Source organism: Podarcis liolepis, assembly GCF_965112155.1.
Source record: "Podarcis liolepis genome assembly, chromosome: 3".
NCBI classification, from domain to species: domain Eukaryota; kingdom Metazoa; phylum Chordata; class Lepidosauria; order Squamata; family Lacertidae; genus Podarcis; species Podarcis liolepis.
This window is the reverse complement of record NC_139557.1, coordinates 48,015,795-48,039,947: the sequence shown is the minus strand read 5'-3', so window position 1 is coordinate 48,039,947 and position 24,153 is coordinate 48,015,795. Positions and strand designations below refer to the sequence as shown.

Here is a 24,153-nt window from a genome sequence, read left to right as displayed (position 1 = left end):
ACTATGTCCTTATAATGCTTTCAAACTTGTATAATATTGGGCTTCCTGTGAGAAAACAAAAGCTAGGCCATACATTATTTAGACAAATGGGGCAGGATGGTGGTGGGCAAGTCTTTTAAAAAATTGTTGTTGCCCTTTCTTAATCATATTGGTCAACCACTGCTGGGTGCTACATGCTCCCCCAGAAAATGCTTCTTACCTAAAGGGATACCAGAGTGTGGGCAAGAAATGGTGGTTGTTATTGTTGTTGGGTTTATTTAGTTTGCATTGCATTATGGATCCAATTGCAAATTCTACTTCTCATTTTGATTTGACCTCATGACAGACAAAAGAAAAAAACATGTTAATTAACTTACTGATATAAGACATGTCAATAGACACAGGCTTTAAGGGGACGTTCGAAAATTTATGGAAAATAGGACTACAGTGGTTATTCTGGCAAGACTTTAGGCAGGAAAGATCTAGTTCCTCAGATGTAATGGAGGTGTTGGATGATATTATATATACACATGAGGGAACAGGGACATTCTTGTTCAAAGTCAGATTAAGAAATAACAGGACATACAGTGGTAGCTCTGGTTACGAACTTAATTCGTTCCGGAGGTCCGTTCTTAACCTGAAACCATTCTTAACCTGAGGTACCACTTTAGCTAATGGGGCCTCCCACTGCCACCACGCCGCGGGCACGTGATTTCTGTTCTCATCCTGAGTTAAATTTTTAACCCAAGGTACTACTTCCGGGTTAGCAGAGTCTGTAACGTGATGAGTTTGTAACCCGAGGTGTCTGTACCCCGAGGTACCACTGTATATTGAAAGTAGAAATGCCCTATATTAATCCATATTAACAAGATTTACAGAAGAATCCTAACCCTTAGATCTGCTGGCTAAAAGGGGTTAGGGCAGAGTAGAAGTAAGTGGCTGAAGAAAACCAAAGGAATGTACCAATGTTGCCAGACCTCTCATCCTCTGCAAATTTTTAATCAGCTTTGCCGTTGCTTTACACCTCGGAGGGCTGTATTCAAGAGTGGATCCTCTGTTTGCTGCCTGGAAGTTTAAGTGAAACATATATGAGTTGGTGGGATATGTGTATGTTCTATTCTGAAATGTTGAAACATTTGCATTTGGAAAGAAAACACATTTTTCAACCTCACTGTTCATTTGTAGATTTAATTTGAACGTGCCTGACTATATATGCATTTACTTTAAATTGCACCATCTGCATGTGTACATATAGGTTTTCAATTTACATGAACACAGATGTAATCAATGGACATATTTGGGGAAACAGAATCAAAACAGAGCCACATATGCAATAAATGAAGGCTACGTACATATGGTTGCACTGGTGTATAGCCCAACAATGTTACACATTGGCATGGATTGCTTGGAAGGGATGGGGTTCATTTTTCACTGCAAAGATTGGTATGATTTCACAGTGAAATCATAATCTTTTATTCTCTCTTGGCAAAGGGGGAGGGGTGTCAACCTGCAGATGGTGTCCTCTAAAGTGGCTGCAAAGACACGTTAAACAAAGCAACCCCCAGGAATATCCAGAGTGCAGTCTTCCCTTTTTTTAGTCACCAAGATGTGGGGTGGATTGCCTCCTTTAAAGTGGCAAAATGGTCTTTCCATGGGCTGACAGTTACTTCACAAAAAGCACTGCTCTGTTTTGTCTGAGCATTGGAAGCATGAAGCACTACACTTCCACGCAATTGTGTTGCATTCATTCTTTTACATCACAGGTGGAAACCTCTGCCCCATTGGCAAAATTACATCCACCAGGGTTCCTAATTTAGCCCATGAGGCTTTTCCCTCCCGCCCCCAACCAAGCACACTTGTCACTCCTCTGATGCCCCAGTTGTTCCTTTGCAAGTCTGGCTTGTGTTTGGTGCTATATGACTTTGGTGCTGAATGCAAGCTTGGGCCAGAGTCAGATCCATCCAGTGTCACATGATGTCAGATGACTGAGAGGTGCATGCTCTACGCCAGTGTGGTGTAGTGGTTAAGAGCGGTAGTCTCGTAATCTGGTGAACCGGGTTCGCGTCTCTGCTCCTCCACATGCAGCTGCTGGGTGACCTTGGGCTAGTCACACTTCTTTGAAGCCCCTCAGCCCCACTCACCTCACAGAGTGTTTGTTGTGGGGGAGGAAGGGAAAGGAGAATGTTAGCCGCTTTGAGACTCCTGAAGGAGAGTGAAAGGCGGGATATCAAATCCAAACTCTTATTCTCTTCTTCTTCTTCTACCCATCTGTCAAATGGGCCCCACAGAATGTTGGCCACAACTTGATCCAGTCTACTGGCCAAAACTAATTATCAAGCCCAGATTTACAGTACATACACACTTGCAAATAAAAAAGTTAATTCACAAGCAAGAATCTCACATGCATTAGCAAGATACTGATGTAATTAATGTTTAGGTGCCTGAGAGAGTGAACAGTGAGATAGAATGGGGATGTCAAAGGAACACCAACCCCAGATTAAACACTCAAAAAAGTCCACTACATATGTGTTGACTCCCTATACCTATCTTTCCAATATAATTTACATCCAAGATCCATTGAGAGAGAAATTCAAAATGCTCATCTTAAAATGGAATTTTAATCCTTCTCTTATAACCTGCCCAATACCACCAATTGGTTCAACCTGATTATAGCTGCATACTGCCATAAAATAGAACCTTTCTAGAAAGCAGAGCACTGAATTATACATTGTCTGTTGTGTTTACTAACATAGGCACAGCAGTCTCTCACACAAGTGCCTAGAAAGTACTTTTCCCTATCTGACATTAGTATCTTTTGACAGTCCGTGATCATGAGATCACTTCAAAACTGGATAGCATGGAGGCAATTTTCATTGCCCAGTTCTTATATCAGTTCTTATATTCTGTAATCAAGTGATGTAAGATTAGGCGCTAGGAGCCTCTTTTCTCCAGCAAAGCAGTGCTCCATCATAATATAAGTAAAAAGAAAAACCAAATGAGAGAAATCCAGTGTTTTAAAAATGTCTATATATTCCAGCTTTCCCCTAAAACAATGCTTAAAGAGGCTTACAAAACATTGAACTCAATAGAATAAATGCAATAAGCAAACCATAGTGCTACAGTGTAAACAAACCACAATGACTACCAGAATAAACAAATATATCCTTGTATAATATGAAAAAAGATATTAATGCTTCTGTTAATAGACCTTTATTTCTGCATCTGAAGGCTAAAAACTCCAATTTTGGGAAAGGTGTGAAAAGAAACCCACCCATATATATATACAGTGGCCTACACAGCACAGATTTAAAAAGTGGGACAGCCATCTTAGTTTTAAAAAGGATAGGTTTTGTCTTCTTTAAAAACAGACACACACTTAAAAGGTTAAGCAGTTGTTGTAGTTAAACATGGATAGGGATTTATGGCTTTGGCATAACCTATCATGTGAAATGGCACCTAAGACCATCTTGGAAACAGTTAACAGGCTACTCATTTGTGAATTAGTCTTAGATATTCTTTGGCATCACTCTAACCCACTCATCCACAATAGTGGCAATAATAGGAAAGGGAGAAAGACAAATATTAATACAATAATTAACCAGCTTTTGCTGATATATGGAATCTAACCTTCTGAAGTGTTTTGTTTTCCTGGTTATTCCTTGCTCTGGATCTGTTTCTCCAGGAGAGATAGCCTAGGGCTATGTATGCAGCCTTTAGCCTTAGTCCTTTAAAAAGTTGCATTCATTCATAAATTAATGGAATCACTAGATGTTTGCTGCTTCAGACAGACTCATCTGGGAGACAGTAAAATCAGCATAGCATTTCTGCAATTTAATGCCCCACAAAAGGAACCAAGTCCATCTCTTATAATGTTTGTTATCCAGACTACTTTCTGCTAGGCTGAGAGGAGCCATAACCCATCTTGCTGAATGGTTCCTGGGAGCATTCGAGAGGGACAACTCACAGGTACATTTGTGCCCAGTTGGCTGTTCTGATGCTCCCATTAATTTGCTGCACAAATTCAAACTAGATTAACATTGGTTGTGCAAACCGCTCCTCTATTTGTGGCTTAAGTACCAACAAAGTCCCACTAGAGCATTAACACAAGCTGAATTTCATGGTAAAAACTACGGATCCAGGTGCAAATGTACACTTATGGTTAATATTTAATGAAGGGTTCTTAATGACACTCTCTCTGTAGCTATCTTGTGATTTCCTTTGCCAGGCAAACTTTCATAATCTGTGCTTTTGCTTACCTTTATTCTTCCAGCAGTCCAAAAGCCAATATGCTAATAAGAACTATGAAGCATTTTTCCTTAACAATGTAAACCCCATAGGCTTATAGGTGTGTCAAGTCTTGCATGTTGGCAATGCATGCCACATTTTATAGCAAAAAACCGAAAAACCTCCAGACACAGAAATTAGTATGAAAAAAGCAAAAGGACTTGTCTCTCAGTTTGCTTCTCACTCACCACTCTGGTCATTCTCAGATTGTTATCTAACCAGACAATTTTTGTGAAGTCTAATTTTCAAGGCTACGCAACTAGCTAGATTTTCGCAAATTCCAATGGAGATGATTTGACAGCCTGAGACACCTCATGGAAACTGATGAAGATATTAAATCTAAACTTTATCCCTTCCTTGGCTTTGTTCTATTATTCCAGTTCTTACTTCTTTCTCATATAGATCTACAAAGTAATTTCATTTGAATGGATATTGGAGTATTTCCACACACACCTTAATAAGAATAGGGGCTATTTTTAGTTCTCATTTCATGGCACTCCCTGGTTCTCGGTCTAGCCTTAAAAAGTACTTCAGAATGCTGGTGGCTTGTAAATATCATGTTTGATTCATCCCATTGTTGTTGTTATTTTTGTTAGTGTGACCCAAAAAAGCACACCATGCATAGCAGAGTGAGCCTGCTCCTATATCTTCTAAAGGTCGTGTAAAAGATGGAAGTATTGGAAACAGCCTCAAACAGATCCTAGGACCCTGGCACGACCCACCACTAAGATTGGTCCAACCATTAGGAAGAGTGAGACCAGGAGGAAACTCTTGAGCCCCCAATCCATTGTCTGTTAGAGGACAGAGCAGTGTGCCACACATATCCCTGCTCTGCATCCCTTAGGCAAGCTGCCCGTCCTCTACAGTGGTGAAGAGCATTGTCCCATCACCAGAATTGAAGCACTGGCTTCCAGTCAGCTTCTGTACATGCAATGGAAAGGGTGCCTTCTTGTCCTTCGCTTCAGACAGCAAAGTGTCTTGCGCTGGCCATGCTACTGCCAGTGACTTTCTTCTCTTTCTTTTCTCTTAATTCTGTATGCTTATCCATCACTGATACCTTCCAAATTTTCGTCACTGCTTCCTTCATTTCCTTCACTGCTGGTGACCTATTTTTCCATTTTTGTGCAACAAGTATGCAAGCAACTTCTATTGCATTTCATGTTAGTACTTTGTGTTTTGTGGGCCTAAATACCCTAATAAAATTTGGGGGGGATCCAATGGTATAGATTTTAATTATTGGACAGGTCTACCAAGTATGTTCAATATCTGCATTCTGATGTCCACAGCTCTAGCCTGTTACAGAATGTGTAAACTTTGCTCAATGTGAATGGAGTCATATACCATTGATAGGACAATTTGTAATGTTTTTCTCTAACACAAAGAGATTGAGCTGTTTTGTGAGTTAAAAAAACAACAACCCAAAACCATTATTGTTCAGAAATTGGTCTATTATTTTTACTCACTTTTCCTTAAAGATTGTACCCAAATGTAAATTCAAAGTAGTCAGGAAAACATATTTTAGATATATGCTCTCCCCAGGGAACATTACCTATCTTTAGGCACCAGGCAAAAATTTCTTTTCTGTCATGCCTTTGGCCTTTAATTATCTGTGGTCTCCTTCAGTGAGTGGGATGTCTTGGTCCTGCCTTTTTTATGAACATGAATGTGTTTTTAGCTTCTACTCTCTTTTAGTTTTATGCTGGCTTTAATGTATTGTGTTGTGTTTTTTTGTAAGTTGCTTTGTGTTACTTATTGTTTTTTTAAAAGACTAATAATTTTATACACCACAGGCCTTTCTCCTTCCATTTCTCTTCCTGTTCATTTCACTTTATTCATCAAATCAATATTAATGCTTTCTGTTTTGTTTTTAAGAGTATTTTTACCATTAAGATTGTAACATATCTGATGCTTCTCAGTTTAAGAATTCTACAAGACCATATTTTCTTATACATCTTTGCGCAGATGCTTCAGTTAAAATGCAAATGTCATATATTTAGCATGCAAATGAAGTGACATAAATATAATACTTGAAATCTGCATGCTATCTTAAAAAGTAATTGCAACCTTGAATAAGAATCCAAGAAGTTAGGATTGTCTGAAGATTCCATATTCTTTTAATGAGTCCATATCTTTGTCTACGTGCTGCATGTATATTTGGGAAGAGCCATTCTCAACTTAGGGGCATCTTTTCCCTGCATTCTTCTTCCATCTGCTTTTGGAGAGGGCACAGATTACAGTCCTAATGTAAACAGGGGAAATCTGACTCTCTGGGCCACAGATCCATCTTTCTGTCTGCCAGCTACATTCCAAAAATACGCAAGAATTATCCAATTCTCCATTGTTAACTGCAACAGAACAAATCATGCCGAAAAACAGGGGATGTGTGCTCAGTAATAACAGTGAGAAAAGCATGCCCTGTTATGGGTAAGCTTTAACAAGCTGGAAATCGTAATAGGCAGCGTTCTGCATGCAAACCAAGGCACAGCAGCAAAGGTGAGCTTTTCTACATAATTGTGCAATCTGGTGATGACCTTGACATATTTGTATGGAGGGATGTCTTAAAAGCCACAATTGATTCACAAAGATAGAACGCCTTCATTCCTAAAATGACTCTTTTCTTCAAATCATTCTAAAAAAATTTGAAGCACAAGTTGTTGCTGCTTTTTTTACATCCTCAATAAAGCGGACAAGATAAGCAGGCAAAGATGAATAATTGTACCATTTCAGGTGGGGGGAAACCCTAAAATTGGCATTTGATAACACCTATTCCTACTCAGAATAGACACATTGAAGTTAATGAGCATAGCTAACTTAGGGTCATTAGATTCAGGTAGGTAGCTGTGGTGGTCTGAAATATATATATATATATATATATATATATATATATATATATATATATATATATATATATATATTGTCCAGTAGCACCTTAAAGACCAAATAAGTTTGTTCTTGGTATAAGCTTTCATGTGCACGCACACTTCTTCAGATACACTGAAACAGAAGTCACCAGACCCTTATATACAATGGGAGGGTGGGGTGGGGTTTTTCTCAGGAGGGTAGTAGGAGATGGGTGATTGATTCAATGGGTATGGTAAATAGGGTCATTAGTTTGAATGGGTCTACTCTGAGTATTGAATACCAGCATTGAATACCACCACAGGAAATGTGTTCCTGTTAAGTCTTCTCAACTTCTCAGTGGCTTTTGATACCATCTGTCATGGTATCCTTCTGGAGCGGCTGACCAAGGTAGAGGTGGGTGGCACTGCTTTGTGATGGTTCTGATCCTACTTGGATGGTTGTTTCCAGAGGGTGATGCTTTGTTGGCCTCATGGAGCCTGCAGTACAGGGTTCTTTGGGGTTCTGAGTATTTAACTGCTGAGTGGGGTCATCCAGAGTTTAGGAGTGTGATGTCAGCAATATGCTGATGACACACAGTTCTACATATGCAGGTTTGGCTAATTAAACAATCAATGGTCTTTTAAACTGAGGGGGGCGGTGTTATTTTTGTTTGTTATTTTGGCATTTTTTTTTGTTTTCATGCTGTAAACCACCATGTGTTTTTCAGATGACGGGTGGCATAGAAATTTAATAAATAATAATAATACATTTCCCATGTTAACACCAATTTCAGAGTTGGCTCAGTAGACAAAGATAGAACTATAGACAGTAATGGATTTGTCATTCCACTATTTCTCAGTTCAGCTTCCTCAAAGGGTTGTTGGGATTATTAACATATATACCAACTTCAGCTGAGGCTTTGGGATAGGGTAGGATGAATTCTAAACAGAACAGTTAGAGTTTGAGGATATTAGACATATTTGATTGCCTTTGGAAAGTGATTAGTATCTATATGCTCAACTTTTATCAGTGTTAGTGCTGAATGGGAGGAAAGAGTACACATTTTCCAAGTAAAGTGTGTTCTCCTTCATGGACAGCACATGTTGCGGTGGGGGCTAACAAGACACCCACGGTTGCTGGGTGGGAAAAGAGTTTGGCCACCATTATCATTGAGCTTCCTGTTGCTGGGGAGATTTAAATGTTGCCATTTCATGATTGACAGCCATAGCCTTTAAATACCCTGCACGCAGCGTTGAGCTTCCTCTTTTCGCTGGGTGCATCAGATCACCCGCCCTACCTCCCTATTTTCAGGTTGTTCGCTTGACCTTGCTATGCCTGTCATGGGGTCGTCTGCTTTGGGGGCAGGGGCCCAGTAGGAATTTTGTCCATTTGGCTGATTGGCTGGTGCCATCTGTTTTTTGCCTACTGCGTAGCAAATCGTCACAACTTGTAAGGTTGCGGTTAGGCATTGGTTTAGGAATTGGTTGCTGGAGGGGTATGGATTGGCTGTTCCTGCCCCTCCAAAATGCTGCTGCTGCAAGGGTTTTCCGTTAAAGGAACCCAGGGGCTCCCCATGCTTTTGTCTGAACCCGTCAAGGGGCTAGAGCCACACAAGAGCCCCTGGGAGCATTTGGGGAGAGGTGAGGCATGGTACCCAGTCCCGTCTCTCTTCCCAAAATATTTTCCCTTTCTGACTTTGCGGGTGTGCCAATGTCAGTCTGTCCCCATGCGGGGTCAGATAGTCACAACCAATGCCTAAGCAACCACTCACATTGCTTGTAATTTTAATAACGTTGTGGCCAAAATTATGCCAAAAACCTTAAACTAAAAATCATGTGTCAATTGTGTTTTATTGGGGTGTCTTGGGGACCTCAACACGCAATAATATGCTTGTGGCTTCTAATGGAAAAGTTAGAGTGTGGGCAGAAGCTGCCACCTGTGCTGACCATGGTCCAGAATAGCTGCTTTACCAAATCTCTTCCTTATGATTAACCTAGCATGGAATTATCAAAAAGGTTTCAACATAGAATCATAGAATCGAAAGGGACCCCAAGGGTCATCTAGTGCAACTCCCTGCAGTGCTGGATCACAGCTGAAGAATCCCTGATAGATGGCTACCCAACCTCTGTGAAGAGAATCCACCACCTTCCAATGTAGTCTGTTCCACTGTCAAACAGCTCTTACCGTCAGAATGCTCTTCCTAATGTTTAGACAGAATCTCCTTTCTTATAATTTGAATCCATTAGTTTGCATCCTACCCTCTGGAGCAGCAGAAAACAAGCTTCCTCATTCTTCCATGTGACAGTCCTTCAGATTTTTGAAGGTGGCTATCATATCGTATTCTGTCCTCCAGGCTAAACATACCCAACTCCCTCAACCATTCCTCATAAGGCTTGGTTTCCAGACACTTTTATCACTTTGGCCACTCTCCTCTGCACATTCAGCAAACCTGAATTACATCCTATTGCTATTTGCACCACATATTTCCCGGACACTTTAGCATAAAAGATCATGTACCCATTGCAGATTGTTGATATGTCTCCCATTCCCTAGACTCGTTAGATTCCCTGTGACTTGTACAGCTCCTCCATTGTAGATTGCTTTTCATATGGATAGCTGGTGGATGTTAACTTCAAAGCATTCATATTGTTTCTATGGCTTATTAGGTTTGTTTTGAAGTATGTTGCATTCAAATATTTATGTACATGCTTAGCTTCAAACACGTGATTAATTTTTTAAAAAATCATGTGATTAAAATTATCATTTTAGGCCCAACCATTTCCAGAAGAACACAGGAATAATGCTGTTTGAATACTTAAGAGCTTCACAAGGTGACAATGTAATCCTATGCATGCTTTTCCAGAAGCAAGTTGCACAACCTTCAATGGAACTTTCTCTGGTTATAAAGAATTGGGGTTGACAGACCAAGGGAAAGTGTAGGTTCATTGAGGCTAAGTACTAAGCAAGCACAATATGTGAGATGGTAGAAAGTAGCTTCTAATGTGGTACAGACATTAAGCCTGTGTGCCTTAGCTTTGAAATTACGCATGCCTCAAAATCCCTAATAATTGTAAATGTCTTTTTTAATGTTGGAAGTCAAAGTTATTTAGAAGTGCAATTTCAATGGGTCTTCAGTGTGCATAGATAAATCTCCACAATACAAATATTTCAGATCAACTGGAATGTGGATTCAGCTGAAATATCCCTTGTTTTAAACAAATCTGTATTGCAACCCATACTGGAACAAGGGATGCAATGAATATCTGTGTTTTTCACTTTCACTGAAAGGGAACACACACTGGCATCAACAAAGCAATACAGCAACATATTTACAGAAGGTTGCTGAAAATCTGTAGGCAAAAACCAAGAGGCAACTTGTACAAGATGTTGTGGACCCTGTGAAACAGAAACTTAAGCTAGACTGCCATGCCTTTCAGCTGGAAAAGTCGGAGCAACATAGCAAGTTCTCTGGTCTTATTAAAGCATCAGGGCACATTCATGCTAATAGGTAAACAACTTTTTTGGGGAAAACCCTACCTCTACAAAGATAAAAAATAAAATATGTATCTTTTTCCCCTCTGGATAAATATATCTAATAGCGACACTTTCCAGCATGGCATAAATGCTCTAGGTTTCCTACATCCCTGATTAGGATTCATACAAAATAAACATTGCTCATTTTATTAAGCTAATCATTACACTGAATTACTTAAGGTAATGCTTGCTTTCACTCCGAAAGCTCATTTACTCAGAAGCAACCCAATGACTTCAGTTGCACGTCTGCGTGCCTAGTGTCAGTGATCCTCATCAGTGACCTCAGAGCTAGTGATACAATTCAATTATCAGTATAATATTCCAAAAAAATAAATAAATGGAAAACACACTTTTTACTTTGACACTTGAAACGGTGACACATCATCTTTGCGGAATGTGGCAGGGGAGGGAGGGAGCCGTGATCTTTAAATAGCTTGGGTTTAGCAAAGAAACAGAAGAAGAAACATTTTAAGTAAACATATCCAAGATTAGATAATATATTGCAAATCCCCCCTCCAAAAAGATACTGGAAAGCTATAATTTACTTTCCTTTCTGGTTAAAACTACATGAGAACTGGTTTCCCCCCTCTTTTTTTTAACTAATCCAACTCCCCCCTCTTAAAAAAAATCCTATTGGTGGCTATGCATCCTCCCTCAGTCACACACAATAGCAAATGCTTACAATGAGAATGGCTCCACTGGAGCAATACTAATACATTTGACACAGCTTCCATCCTGTCATTATGCAGAGGAGCTTGTGCTTATCCCTTTTTAAATTGGAGACTCTTTTTAACCAGGAATCCCCAGGATGAAAGTGAACCATTTTCATCGCGGCAAAACAAATCCTTCTCTGGTGAATTTTGTTATTGTTTATTGTTACCAGCATTTTATCAGCACTAAACTGTGTGAAAGCTTCAATTAGTTCTTGATGAATGATCCCATAAAATCATGTCGTTTCATTTCCCCTGCCAGGCAGAATTTTTTTACTGAGTGTTATTAAATGAAATATAATTGGGACAGGATTCAGGAAACGTACAGGCATCTTGTTCTCCTTTTTGGGTAGGAACAGTAGAGTGAATATTGAGTATATCTGGTGTTAGGTTTTATCGTCAGTATTCTTCTTATTTAGGCAAACAGCTCTTTGTTGCACAATGAAACATGCTCTGTAAGTCTCAGATAATTATTTATAACTATGACACTGGGTGGATGCAGACATGCAGTAGTCATTTGAAGTCATGACATCAGCATCTGGACAGGAGAGTAAGTAAATGCTAGCCTTTATCTCGTTTTTCCAATCAGTAATGCGGGGTATGGCAAAACCTGCCTTTCTACCTGGTCTGATGCTACAAGGGGCCAGTTCAGCACAGCGGTTACTTACATGCTAGGACTCTATAGCACTGCTGAAGAAATTCCCTTGTGCAATTGAAAGTGAAATTACAATTATGGTTCTACAGCAGAGATGGAGAACCTGTCCCCCCCCCCCCCGATGTTGCTGGTCTCCATCTTCCATCATCACTAACCATCAGCCATAATCAGGATGGCCAGTGGTTCCCCATGCCTGATCTACATGGAACTTGGCACTGTTATGGGGAATATAGCACTGTTCTACAATCCACATCCCACTAGCAAGACCATAATTTTTTTACTCAGAAGTAAATGCCATTGAGTTCAATTCAGCTTAGAATCACAGAATCATAACATTATAGAATCAGAAAATTGTAAAGTTGGAAGGTACACCCAGGGTCATCTAGTCCAACTCCCTGAAATGCTTACTCATTAGGAAATGTGCTCTGGGTTACGTTGTCCATGAATGAAGAGAAGGTGGGGAAAGGAGGGGATGAAAAAAATATGCTACACCGCAAAACTAGTCAAAGTGGGCATAGCTGAACGGGGAACAAAGGGTGAAGCCACCCAGGAGGAATTACCCTCTGTGGGGATGAGATGGAGGGGAAAGACCAAGAGGGAAGGCGGTTTAGTTAGTTTAGTTTATTAAATTTGTGAATTGCTTCTCACAACAAAATGTCTCAAAGCCATTTACAATAAAAAGTACAATAACCAAAAGACACAAACGTGAGAAAAAACATAATCAGAGTAACAGCATCCAATTATTTATGCTATATGCTGTAATTGTGATGTTTAGCTTATTTTTGCTGGTTTCTTAATAGCGTTTTATAGATTACTACGGCTTTATTGATTATTTGTTAACTATATTATATGACATGCTGTAATTGTGTGGTTCTATTATGTTACTCATTGTTTGTAAGCAGCTTTGGAATTCATTTAAATGGAAAGTGACATAGAAATACAGTAAATTGCTTGACATCCAAACCATGAGAAATTGGGTTTCAGGTGGACATCCATAGGATGGTAAAGGTAAAGGTAAAGGGACCCCTGACCATTAGGTCCAGTCGTGACCGACTCTGGGGTTGCGGCGCTCATCTCGCTTTATTGGCCGAGGGAGTCGGCTTATAGCTTCCGGGTCATGTGACCAGCATGACTAAGCCGCTTCTGGCAAACCAGAGCAGCGCACGGAAACGCCGTTTACCTTCCTGCCGGAGCAGTACTTATTTATCTACTTGCACTTTGACGTGCTTTCAAACTGCTACGTGGGCAGGAGCAGGGACCCAGCAACGGGAGCTCACCCCGTCGCGGGGATTCGAACCGCCGACCTTCTGATCAGCAAGTTTAACCCACAGCGCCACCCGCATCCCTTCCATAAATTCTATAAATGAGCATTCCATAAATGAGGAGCTACTTCATAAAAGACCTGTTCCCTAACTGCTACCCTCTTGAACTCCCTCGGAGATGGCACTCAGAGAATGACCTCAGATGATGATCCCAGGGTCTGGGCAGGTTCACATGTGGAGAAGCAGTACATATAGGGGTCAATTCATAGCAGGATGCCTGCTGGATCCTGGCAGCCGTGTTTTAGAGAAATGCAGTGAATCTGCTCAGGCCTAAATCAAGTGCAGGAGGCAAAGGGATTTCCATAAAGGCACCCTCCCTCCCCGAAACCATTACACAGTTCCTTGGTTGGTGACATTCTCCTGCCTCCCTTCCTTGACAACTACTGGTGAGCCGGAAGGAGTTTCATAATGGTTGCTGTCTCAATTAGAGGACTCAGAACTACTTCAAACCACACTGGAAAACCATTACTAAAATCAGTCCTAGTCCTATGCATGGTTTTTCAGGACTACAGTCCATTTCTGTATTCAATAGTAATCACTCTCAAGTAAGTCCACAGGAGTGCAGCCTTAGTGACTCATTTCCTGTCACCTGGCAGCACTCTTTTGAATTCCTCATTTGCTTTAAAATTTTATTTGATCATCACAATTACACAGTTGCATTTTAAAAAGTAGAATTAAGTATATTAAATTAAAACAGAGCATGTAATGAAAGAGCATGGGAACAGAAAACGGCTAATTAAAAGGAGAGGTTCGGCTTCGAAGGCTTTACACAGAAAAAGAAAAGGTGTGTGAGTGGTGACTTCCTGCTGACTTAAATTTCTTGCCTGCCCCACCTGAAATCCAATGAGCAATAAATGAAATTTGCCTAGGATAAAACTGTAAAGAAGAGAGGGGGAGAAGGAAGAAGAAGAAATGAGTTTCTTACATCAGCAAGTGGGAAAAGTCTGACTTCACAGGCACAGCTGTGTTGGAATCTGGGGTGAAAGTGAGCTAGCAAGTCCAGAAGCAAACTATCCAGAGCACAAGGTTTGCAGTGGGGCTGAATAAGTATATCTACCTACAACCACCATTCTAGTTCCCAGAAGCAGCTCAGGGCTAGTCTTCTGAGGACGGTCCATGACTGTCCATTGATAGAAGATATTAACAATCATGCATAATTGTGAAAGCTAGTACGAGAGCCAACATGGCGTAGTGGTTAGAAAGTTGAACTAGGACCTGGCAGACCAGGGTTCTAGTTCCCATTCAGTCATGAAGCTCACTGGTTGACTTTAGGCAAGTCAGTCTCTTAGCTTAACCTACCTGACAGGATAAAATGGGGAGGAGTAGAATAACTATTTATGCCACCTTGAGCTCCTTGGAGGGAAGGTGGGATATAAATGTAATCAATCTATCAAATCTGACTAGGGCATTCCATCATATTGTAAGGTATTTTGCCAATATCTTGTATAGGAAACACTGGCTCCATTGAGAACACGCAAATTAAGTTATAACAGACCTGTCTGTGGGTGATAGATAATCAAATAATATCCAAATAATCAAATAAGTTTGAAACTCAGAAAATCTTAAATTGCACATTCTTTTTAGAAGCTTCTAAGAGGATCATCTTACACAGCCTCAGTTAAATGAAGGCCTTTCTGTAATTATAAATAAATACATAAAATGCATACACACACACACACACACACACACACACACACACACACACCAAGTCTTGTAGTGCAAGGGTGGGGAAGTTTGCTGTCTTCCAAGTTTCTGACACACTTGGGGAATATGTCCTCAGAGAATTCATAGTGCTGGTGGGCTCCTGCTTTAAAGAATTTCAGATTGCTGAGGGTGGTGTTTCCCCTTTGAAGAATGCTGCATTTTTAAAAGATGTCTTCCTTTGAAGATATGAATATCTGTGGGGTTTCCCTCCAAAATTCTCATTGTTGGAAAGTCCTCTGTTGAAGGTATTATCAGGTTAGGATGGAGGGGGGGAGCATAGGAATACTTTTCACCCCTCAGAGGACTGTCGTCTTTTTGAAGATATTTAGATGGATTGAGTAGATATGATTCTGAGTTCTCATAGCTAGAAGGTATGGAACAGAACTTTGTGGCCATAGACAACTGCAGCACAGCTGTGGAGGAATGAGAGGCATACACAGAGAAAGAAATATTACTTGTGGGAGATGCAATCATCTTCCAAGATGACAGAGTAAATTTATTCCACTGGAGGGGGCGGATGAAATGGGTGCTCATCCTCCACATTTCTCTTTCAAAATCAAATATTCTCCATATATCTAAAAGTGCAATCCTTTATGTGTCTACTCGGAAGAAAGTCCTGTTGAGTTCTCCAGAGTAGATTCATATAGGATTGCACTATAACTTCAAAAATAAAATAGGCTTCTAATGGTTGAGAAACCTTTCCTGGGCATCTTCATCTTAATCTGGTAAAATCCATTTGACAGAGAACTCTTTTCTAACATTGACTCCTCCATTAATAGCGATGGGGTGTAGCTGAGTGGCACATACTTAACATTCAAAGGATTCAAGGTTCAATCTCTGGCACCTGCAAATGACATTGGGAAATATTCTTCTCTGAATCCCTGGAAAGCTGTAGACTGGGATAGCCAAGGTGACAACCTCCAAATGTTTTGGACTACAACTCACATCAGCCACACATGGCATGACCAAGGTCAATGAGAGTTGTGGTCCATTATCTTCTGGAGGGTACCATGTTGACCACCCTGGGTGTAGGGCCATGCAGAGATCTCAGGTTCAATCCCTGACATGTCCAGGCAGGGCTGGGAAATGTTCTAAAATCCTGAATAGTCATTGCCGGTCAATGGAGACAGTCGTGACCTAGATGGACCAGTGGTCTGACTAAGTAGACAGAAATTGCTTACCAGGATACCTGAACATATAACTTCCTTTCTAGGAGAGCTGGAGACTTACTTTTTTATATATGAAAGCTCAGAGACTGGAACTTGTGTGTAAACGGGCCCAATGAAGGCCACCAAGGGTGCCAGGTTGGCAACTCCTGTTCTAAAGTCTAGAGACATAACCATATTTAGAACCACATATATGCACACAGCTAGCCAATATGAGGGGGACACGGGTGGCGCTGTGGACTAAACCACAGAACCTAGGGCTTGTTGATCAGAAGGTTGGCGGTTCAAATCCCCGCAACGGGGTGAGCTCGGTCCCTGCTCCTGCCAACCTAGCAGTTTGAAAGCACGTCAAAGTGCAAGTAGATAAATAGGTACCACTCCAGCGGGAAGGTAAACGGCATTTCCATGCGCTGCTCTGGTTTGCCAGAAGTGGCTTAGTCATGCTGGCCACATGATCCGGAAGCTGTACACCAGCTCCCTCGGCCAGTAAAGCGAGATGAGTACCACAACCCCAGAGTCAGGGGTCCCTTTACCTAGCCAATATGAATTTACTCATCACAATGAATGTCTAAAAATCAGAAACACAGAAGCAAGCCACTGTTGATAGCAATGCTGTGATCAATATCTTACATTGTAGTGAAAATCCTCTTGGGCTTAAAACTTTATTTTCTTGCATTTGGTGAGAAGCCCTAGAGAGCAACTCTGTGGGTGAATTACAGCATTAGAAACAAACATTGTGTTCTAGTACAAGGTAGTCCCTCTTAGAAGACATTATGACACATGAAAAACAGAGCAGGTAAACCTTAAAAGCAGTACATTTAGGTTTCTCTACAAAAAATAGAGAGTAAATGTCTGATATAATGGATGTAATATGAAGAGTTTCCAAAAAAGCATTTTATTTAGGTGTGCATCTGAATAGGACAAAGAATACACATCCCAAAAAGCATTTGATAATGGGGCAGAAAATGAACACACACGAATAAGTGACTTACTGACTCACTTACAGCGGTACCTAGAAGCCTGAAATTTTCTACCCTTGTTGTATTCCAAAATATATTCATAACTAAAACAGTCTGAAAATTGAACAGCCTGAGAATTTTGCATTTTATCTTCAAAACGTGCATTGCAAAGACTATTAAACACACACAACCCCAGAACTTCAGCAAAGACCAACTGAGGCATATCAATATTATAATGGACACTTGAACCAGCTTCATATTGGGGAAAATGTGGGATTTGTCACGCAATGTAGATTTAAAAACAAGCCATTGATTTAACATGGTGGAAGAGATATAGGATGTCTGCCAGATCTCTGCACACTTCCAAGGGGACTCACTGCTGACTACCAAAAATCCACTGTCTATTTGCTGCTCTTAGCCCCTACTATCTACTCACCTCCTTTGTCCCTCTGGACCAGAGACCACCAGCAAATAATAAAGTAAGTGGAAGGAATGGTAGCTTCCGTTGCCTGCTCACTCACCTGCCCTTTCCAGAGTGTGATATGGACTGGACCCAGAGAACACAAGGCCAACTGGATGGGGGTGGGGAGGCACCCTCCCAAGAGCATCTTGCCTCCGAGCTAGTCCTGTTAATCAGCTGTTTAATATAGCAACAGTTCTGCTGCTCTCCTGGAGTCTGCTGTGGTGGATGGTTAACAGGAAGGTGTGAAACAACATGAGTAGATGCATGAGTGACCCAATTAAGCACACTATACAATATTCCATCTCTCTCCTGGGTCTTGTCGCTAGGGCTGGCTGGGAACCAAGTGTCAGTGTCAACCCTCAGCATTCTCATTCCCTTAGTTTCCAGGTTTGTTTATAGTGCTCATGCTCATATATTCAGAATCCACATGCTTGTGCCAATAACCTGAAGCCAAAGCAATAGTGCCTATTTGCCTTGAAAGAGAAAGCTTTACCTGTTTTGGGACTCTGGAGCAATATTTATTTATTTCTGCATATCTACAGTGCATTCACTTTCACACACTGAACCCATCTGCATAAGCTTTAATGCCCCATCAACACAACCTTTAAGATGTGCAAGCAAGCTGCAGATGCTTCTCTACCTGTAGAATTCCTTTGACTTTTGGAGCCTCGGCCATGTTATTTTTTCCCTTCTCCATAGCATTTGTTCATCTTTCTAGCTCAAAGTACGGAATATGAAGAAGCTCCTGATAATTTATACTTTTAGCTTAGCACTGCAAAGTCTATTGTTCTAGAGCAGAAATTACATGCCACTTTCCAGCCTCGCCAGAGCTTGCCTAAGTGCTCTGAATCACAACAGATCAAGGGAAGGTGGGTCTGAATATGTAAGCTCCGTAACGCATGGTTAATATTGCTTGATAAAGCCATGCAGGCATAATTAAGAAAACATGTCAGATAAAACAAGGTTTGAATTTTTTTTAAAAAAATACAAATAAAATAAGAACGAACAACCAAAACTGGCTAAACCTAAAGTCAGCGAACTTCCTTTTTCTCTCCAAACATCACTGATTCCGATTGCTGAGGCAGCCTCATGTGGGATTTATGCATAATGATTCCTCCCCCCACCCCCACCCCCTACCTGAACAATTTTGCCTTTTTGACTAGTTACTGTTACCACCATTTAATAAGGCAGCTTTCCCTGGCTTTCTAATCGAAAACTTGCTTTTATCTTTCTTCATAAAAGAATTGAAATGGCTTCTTTCAGGTTTCTGTAGCCTCTGGGGAGATAAGGACCCTGCGGTTAACAGGATGAGAGATTTTTGTTTAGAAATTTTTATTTAGACAATGAAAAATGACCTCTGTAAACTCAAAGCTATCTTATTTTGGGGCTTTAGGCTTCTGGCAGATAAATCAATTGGGCCCTTGGGACAGCAAAGGAAAAACCTTTGCAGTAACTATGTCAGGGCAACGCAATAGATTTGTTGTGAGGATGCAGTGGCGCTGAAGGTAGAATGCACTTAAAAATAAATATCATTTTATTTTCTATTAAATATTCAGGATTTGGGTACTAAGCTTTTCAATGGCTGCAAGTAAATATTTCCTTTTTGTGATACAAAGTGGGGAAAGGATGCTGAGTGCTTCTGTGTGTGAGAGATAGAGAGAAAGAGGTCCCAGATGTAAACACATTTTCTTGGAAGTAATCCCATAGATTTTCTTGCCATCGGCTTGAGGCAAACTTACAAATCAGTAAGTTTATCCAAATAAATAAATAAATAACCAAGTTTACTTAGGATCACATGTGCAATTTCAACATAACACAGATGCATATATGTACATGCGTGCATGAAGAAACATGCATACAGCTAGCCTTGAAGCAGACGGGCCTTTTAAACAATGAAGTGTTAACACAATTCATGCATTTACTTAGAAACTTGTTCACTGCTTGTTGCTCTTTTGATGGAAAACATTTCTGATGTTCCCTCCTCCTTTTCTCTTCATGAGAGAGAGAGAGAGAGACTAAGCACCAACTTCAGAAACTGCTCATTTTCCCCACAAATGATTTTAATTATGGGGCTAGCTAATAATGTGATTGTCTAAAGTATGCTTTAGCAGGATACCACAACAATTTTCACACCTGTACATAAGCCTAAGAAGCTTTGCGAATCCTCGCAGCATGAATTTGCACTGCATGTTTGCTCTCGGGAAGAACAAGTGTTGCACTTTGCTGTGTGCTTCCTACCTGCATTGTGCAGGGTGCAGACCCAAAGTGAAAAGTTATGCAGAAAATAAATTGCAAATCTGACTAGGAAGCAAATGAGAAAGCAGATGCCTAACTAAATGTGCAGTTGTTAGTGATTTTGGCTGGTGAAGAACACTGCACATTGCTAAGAAGCCCCAGTAAAGCCTTATTAAGTCAAAATGAATATTAAAATTTAAATCATTCTGATGCAAATCAATGAAAAGGCAGATAACAAACATGCCATTGGTTTTTGTCTCATGTAACATCTTTTTGGTCCTAGGTAACAAGAAGTAGTCCTACCAAGGAAAGAAGCTGAGTCTTTTCTGCTGACAGCAGTGACTTATGAGGCAGATCACCAGAGTGTAAAATATGTCTATTGTTCAGGAATAATAAAGGGTGGGGGGCGCAATAGCTTTACCAAATGGCATCAAGAGGGATTGCAAGAAGCATGGTTGCTAGTTCAGCACTATTGAGGCATACAGTGAGCAGCAGGACCAAAATGTACCCTGATAGCATCATGGATGCTGCTAGAAATTCAGCAGCCACATGCCCACACAATGCCTCGTTCTCTTGCCATGCCACAATACCCTCCAGTAATGATGTTAGATTTTCTTTCTATCATGTATCAAGTTGCAGACCCCTCCTACAACAGGGATAGCCCAGTGCTCCTGATCCTTATGGAAGACAGGACATTGCAGCTGACGTTCAGGGTTGGTGGTCGTACGACAGCACACAGGGTGTAACAAGGACTGAGAGATTGGGGGGGGGGCTCATTTAATCTCACTGTAAACAAGTGGTACAGTGACAATAAATTATTTCTATTTTTCTATTTCTTATCTCACCCACCCCTGTGGACCAGCTTTCACAGGTGGGAAGAACTACCCACTTCTGATGTCATAATTATGTCAGGTGAAGGATGCTTCTTGACATTGGCCTGGGGGTGGTGGTATAGTTCAAATGACAGAACTTGGGGAACTTGCAAAGTCTCTGTGCACCACTTCCCTAGCACTAAGCAACTGGCTGATGGTCAGGCATTTGGGAAATGCTTTGGAAGTAAAGTAATGGGCCTGGAAAGCTCCTTTCAGCCAATCCACCCTTATCTGCCCCACACCTGATATCATAGATAATGTCATAAATAAAAATTCTTTTTTAAAGTGTATAATATATATTCTGTGTTTTTCACATTGCGAACTGAGATATCTGGATGAAGGGCAGTATACAAATCTAATTTAAAAAATGATAATGACAATGACAATGATATATGATGTCAGGTGTAGGAGAGGTGGGCATAGCATGTTCAAAGCATCCTTGTGGGTCTAATTTGGTCCATGGGTCAGAAGTTCCTCATCTTTAAAGAACTTACAGACTCCCCCTAAGTCAATGGTGTCTGATGAAGCCATAGATTTTGAAATCATTTATAAAAGTGAGCACATATCTCTGAAAGACATTGGCACTAGGTCTGAGGACTATATTTTGAAAGTAAGTACAGTTATGCAGCTGTTTCTGGGACTTCTTATTTTCCACAATTAGTTGCTGTCCTATCATTCTAGTCAATCTGCACGTTATGGCTCTAAACTTACATGTTTCTATTTTATTCTTATGTGATTCATTTTATGAGTGATTTTGCAATGGTAAACATGGCATACAATTATTTTAAATAAATTAGATTAATGGCTCTAACACATTTTTCAATAGAAATGTGTGAGGGCTGTTCAACTGTAATCCCTGCCTGAAGTGGCTTATTCAGACATGGAGAGCTCATTTTCCCTTAACCTGCATGATACCTCTAACTCAAGTTTCAGCCGAAGTAAAATTTAAAGTGATCTCCCAAGCAGGGATGGTGTCCTCCAGTGAAACATCTGAAGAATTTCAACAGACAGCTAAAAGAACTTTGATATGACTGACAAAATTTCTCAGAGGGAAAATGCACATCTGTAGTTGCCGTTCCGTTCCACAGACTGAAATAAATCTAGAGATTCTTCTGAACTGAACAAATCTGAAGTGCCAGGAAAGTTTTTAAAAGAAGATCAGGAAAGAAATTATCAGAGCTATTGTATGCATCCCTACAAGAAGTCTCTTAAAACAGTGCAAATCCCTATTTAAATGACCAACGCATTTACAATTTAATCTTAACTCAAAGAACTGGTAAAATATATCAGGCTTTGGCTTTTCAGAACATTTCATTCACCAGTCTTGTACAATGCTATGTTAGAAGTGAGAATGATGACAGGCAGGTTCAAAGAATTCCTAATCCATTCTCCCACAAGTCACTGGGGTTGGGGTTTCATTAAATAAAAAAAATGCTTATGATAATAATACACACAAAATACATACCTTCTCCAACATGTACGTTAAAATGTGTGCATTGTGCTGTATACCCGTTAAATCCAGAGCTGCTTGCTACTTATATTGAAGACAAACCTTTCCCCTTCCCTTTCTACATCTGACTTTTATTTGAAATGTTGCATTTGTCTGTAGTGAGCCCACATGCTGGTTCATGTCCACATAACTCATCCTTTAGTCATAGACTGATGTGACATGGGGTAATAGAAAGTGATACATTGCTTGAATTTAAAGAAACATGGACTATTTCTGGATGTGCTGTGCAGTATGAGATCTGTATCAGATTTGAAACAAAGGTAACCAAGCAAGCAGAGCACTGAGACATCTATAGCATCCATTAATCTGTATATAGCATGTTTTCTCTTGCCATCTACTTCTATTTGCTTTGTGAAATTTTAAGCTAAGGCGCACATACAACAGAGCTCTGAGTGCCATTTAGGGGGCTCTTTACTGCAATGCTCTTCCACACAGCAGTAGAGGATCCATCTTCTGTAGCCTAAAACTATTCCATTTTACAACTTAAAAGTATTGACACCAGGATGATATTAATTATAAAATGTATATAAGTAAGACTAGAATTGCATGTCTTGCTTTCATAATGGGTTGTCGTTTTTAAAGTGAGACAATAGGCAACCTCTTAATTTTGCTGGGTAGGCAATGGGTAAGCTGACAACAGTATGAATTAGTTCAACATTTTCCTATCATCACCACATTTTATTTAAAATAAGAGTCCACCAATGATGAGTTTTTAACATGAATGCTCTTGTGTGTAGAAGAGAGAAGGAGGGAACGTTAGTACTTGAAAATGACACACATTTGCAATGGATCACCATACTTTTTTCTTTTAAAAAATAAAGTGAAACAACATATTGCTATGTCACTAGACACACTTACTTGGGAGTAAGTTTCAAAGAACTCACTGAGACATACTTCCAAGTAAACATGCTTAAGACTGGGTGACAGCTTCTTAAAAGTGCTGCAAATGTCACTACAGTTAAAGCCAAAACTGTATGCCACAATAACGTAAAGGGTGCTAGTCCTGTATTCAGATGAAGTTGTATCTCATTACCTTCAATATTAATATCCTGTAGTCTGCATATTAATCTATTAATCTATTCAACTGCAAGACTGATTTCTTTACTCTGTGTCATATAGTCACAACCATATATTCTATGGGTGAATTTATCTCATGCAATGCTATTAATTTTAGTTACAGACTAGAAGAAACACATCACATTTATATTTCTCTAGACTTGAGGCAAAACAGACTTTTTTTGTTTCATTGTCACTATTGCAAAAATGTAAATTAGTTTTTTAGCTGTGTTCATCCACTAAATGTATACATGGTTCAAGCCTTGGAAGTAGAAGGGTGAATGGAAAAAACCCCAAGGGCACAGATAAGCAAAGGTTCCAGAGAACTGTGACTTGGGACCAAGACCCCTGTGAATTTGTTATCTTCCTGGCCTTGTTCAAGCTGATGAAATGGGCATAGAGTGAGCTAAAACTTAGGCAAAATCCTTTTATAAATTCTTCCACAGCCCACATTAATGATAACAACCCTGCCCTTGCCTCACCTACAATGACATGAGCTAGGAACGGTTGAGGGAGTTGGGGATGTTTAGCCTAGAAAAGAGGAGACAGAGAGGAGATATGATAGCCATCTTCAAATATTTAAAGGGCTGTCATGTGGAAGATGGAGCAAGCTTGTTTTCTCTTGCTCTGGAGGCTAGGAGCAATGAATTCAAGTTACAGGAAAGGAAATTTCGACTAAACTTCAGGAAGAACTTTCTGACATTAACAGCTGTGGAACAGACTCCCTAAGGAGGTTGTGAAATCTCCTTCTTTGGAGATTATTATGTACTGAGTTGAACAGGATCCAAAATGCAGCAGTCTGATTGGTCCTAGAATAATAGGATCCAAAATGCAGCAGTCTGATTGGTCCTAGAATAATAGGA

The 24,153-nt window shown here is 40.2% G+C and overlaps 1 protein-coding gene across 1 annotated transcript in view; it reads right to left on the bottom strand.

Annotated features, from left to right (window-relative positions):
* LOC310704367 (uncharacterized protein) overlaps window positions 1–24,153 on the bottom strand; it is a 375,036-nt gene that overhangs the window by 165,822 nt on the left and 185,061 nt on the right. The window contains exon 9 of the mRNA XM_083497727.1: window positions 943–1,044. Coding sequence (XP_083353853.1) covers window positions 943–1,044 — 102 coding nt within the window. The remainder of the gene's footprint in view (window positions 1–942; window positions 1,045–24,153) is intronic.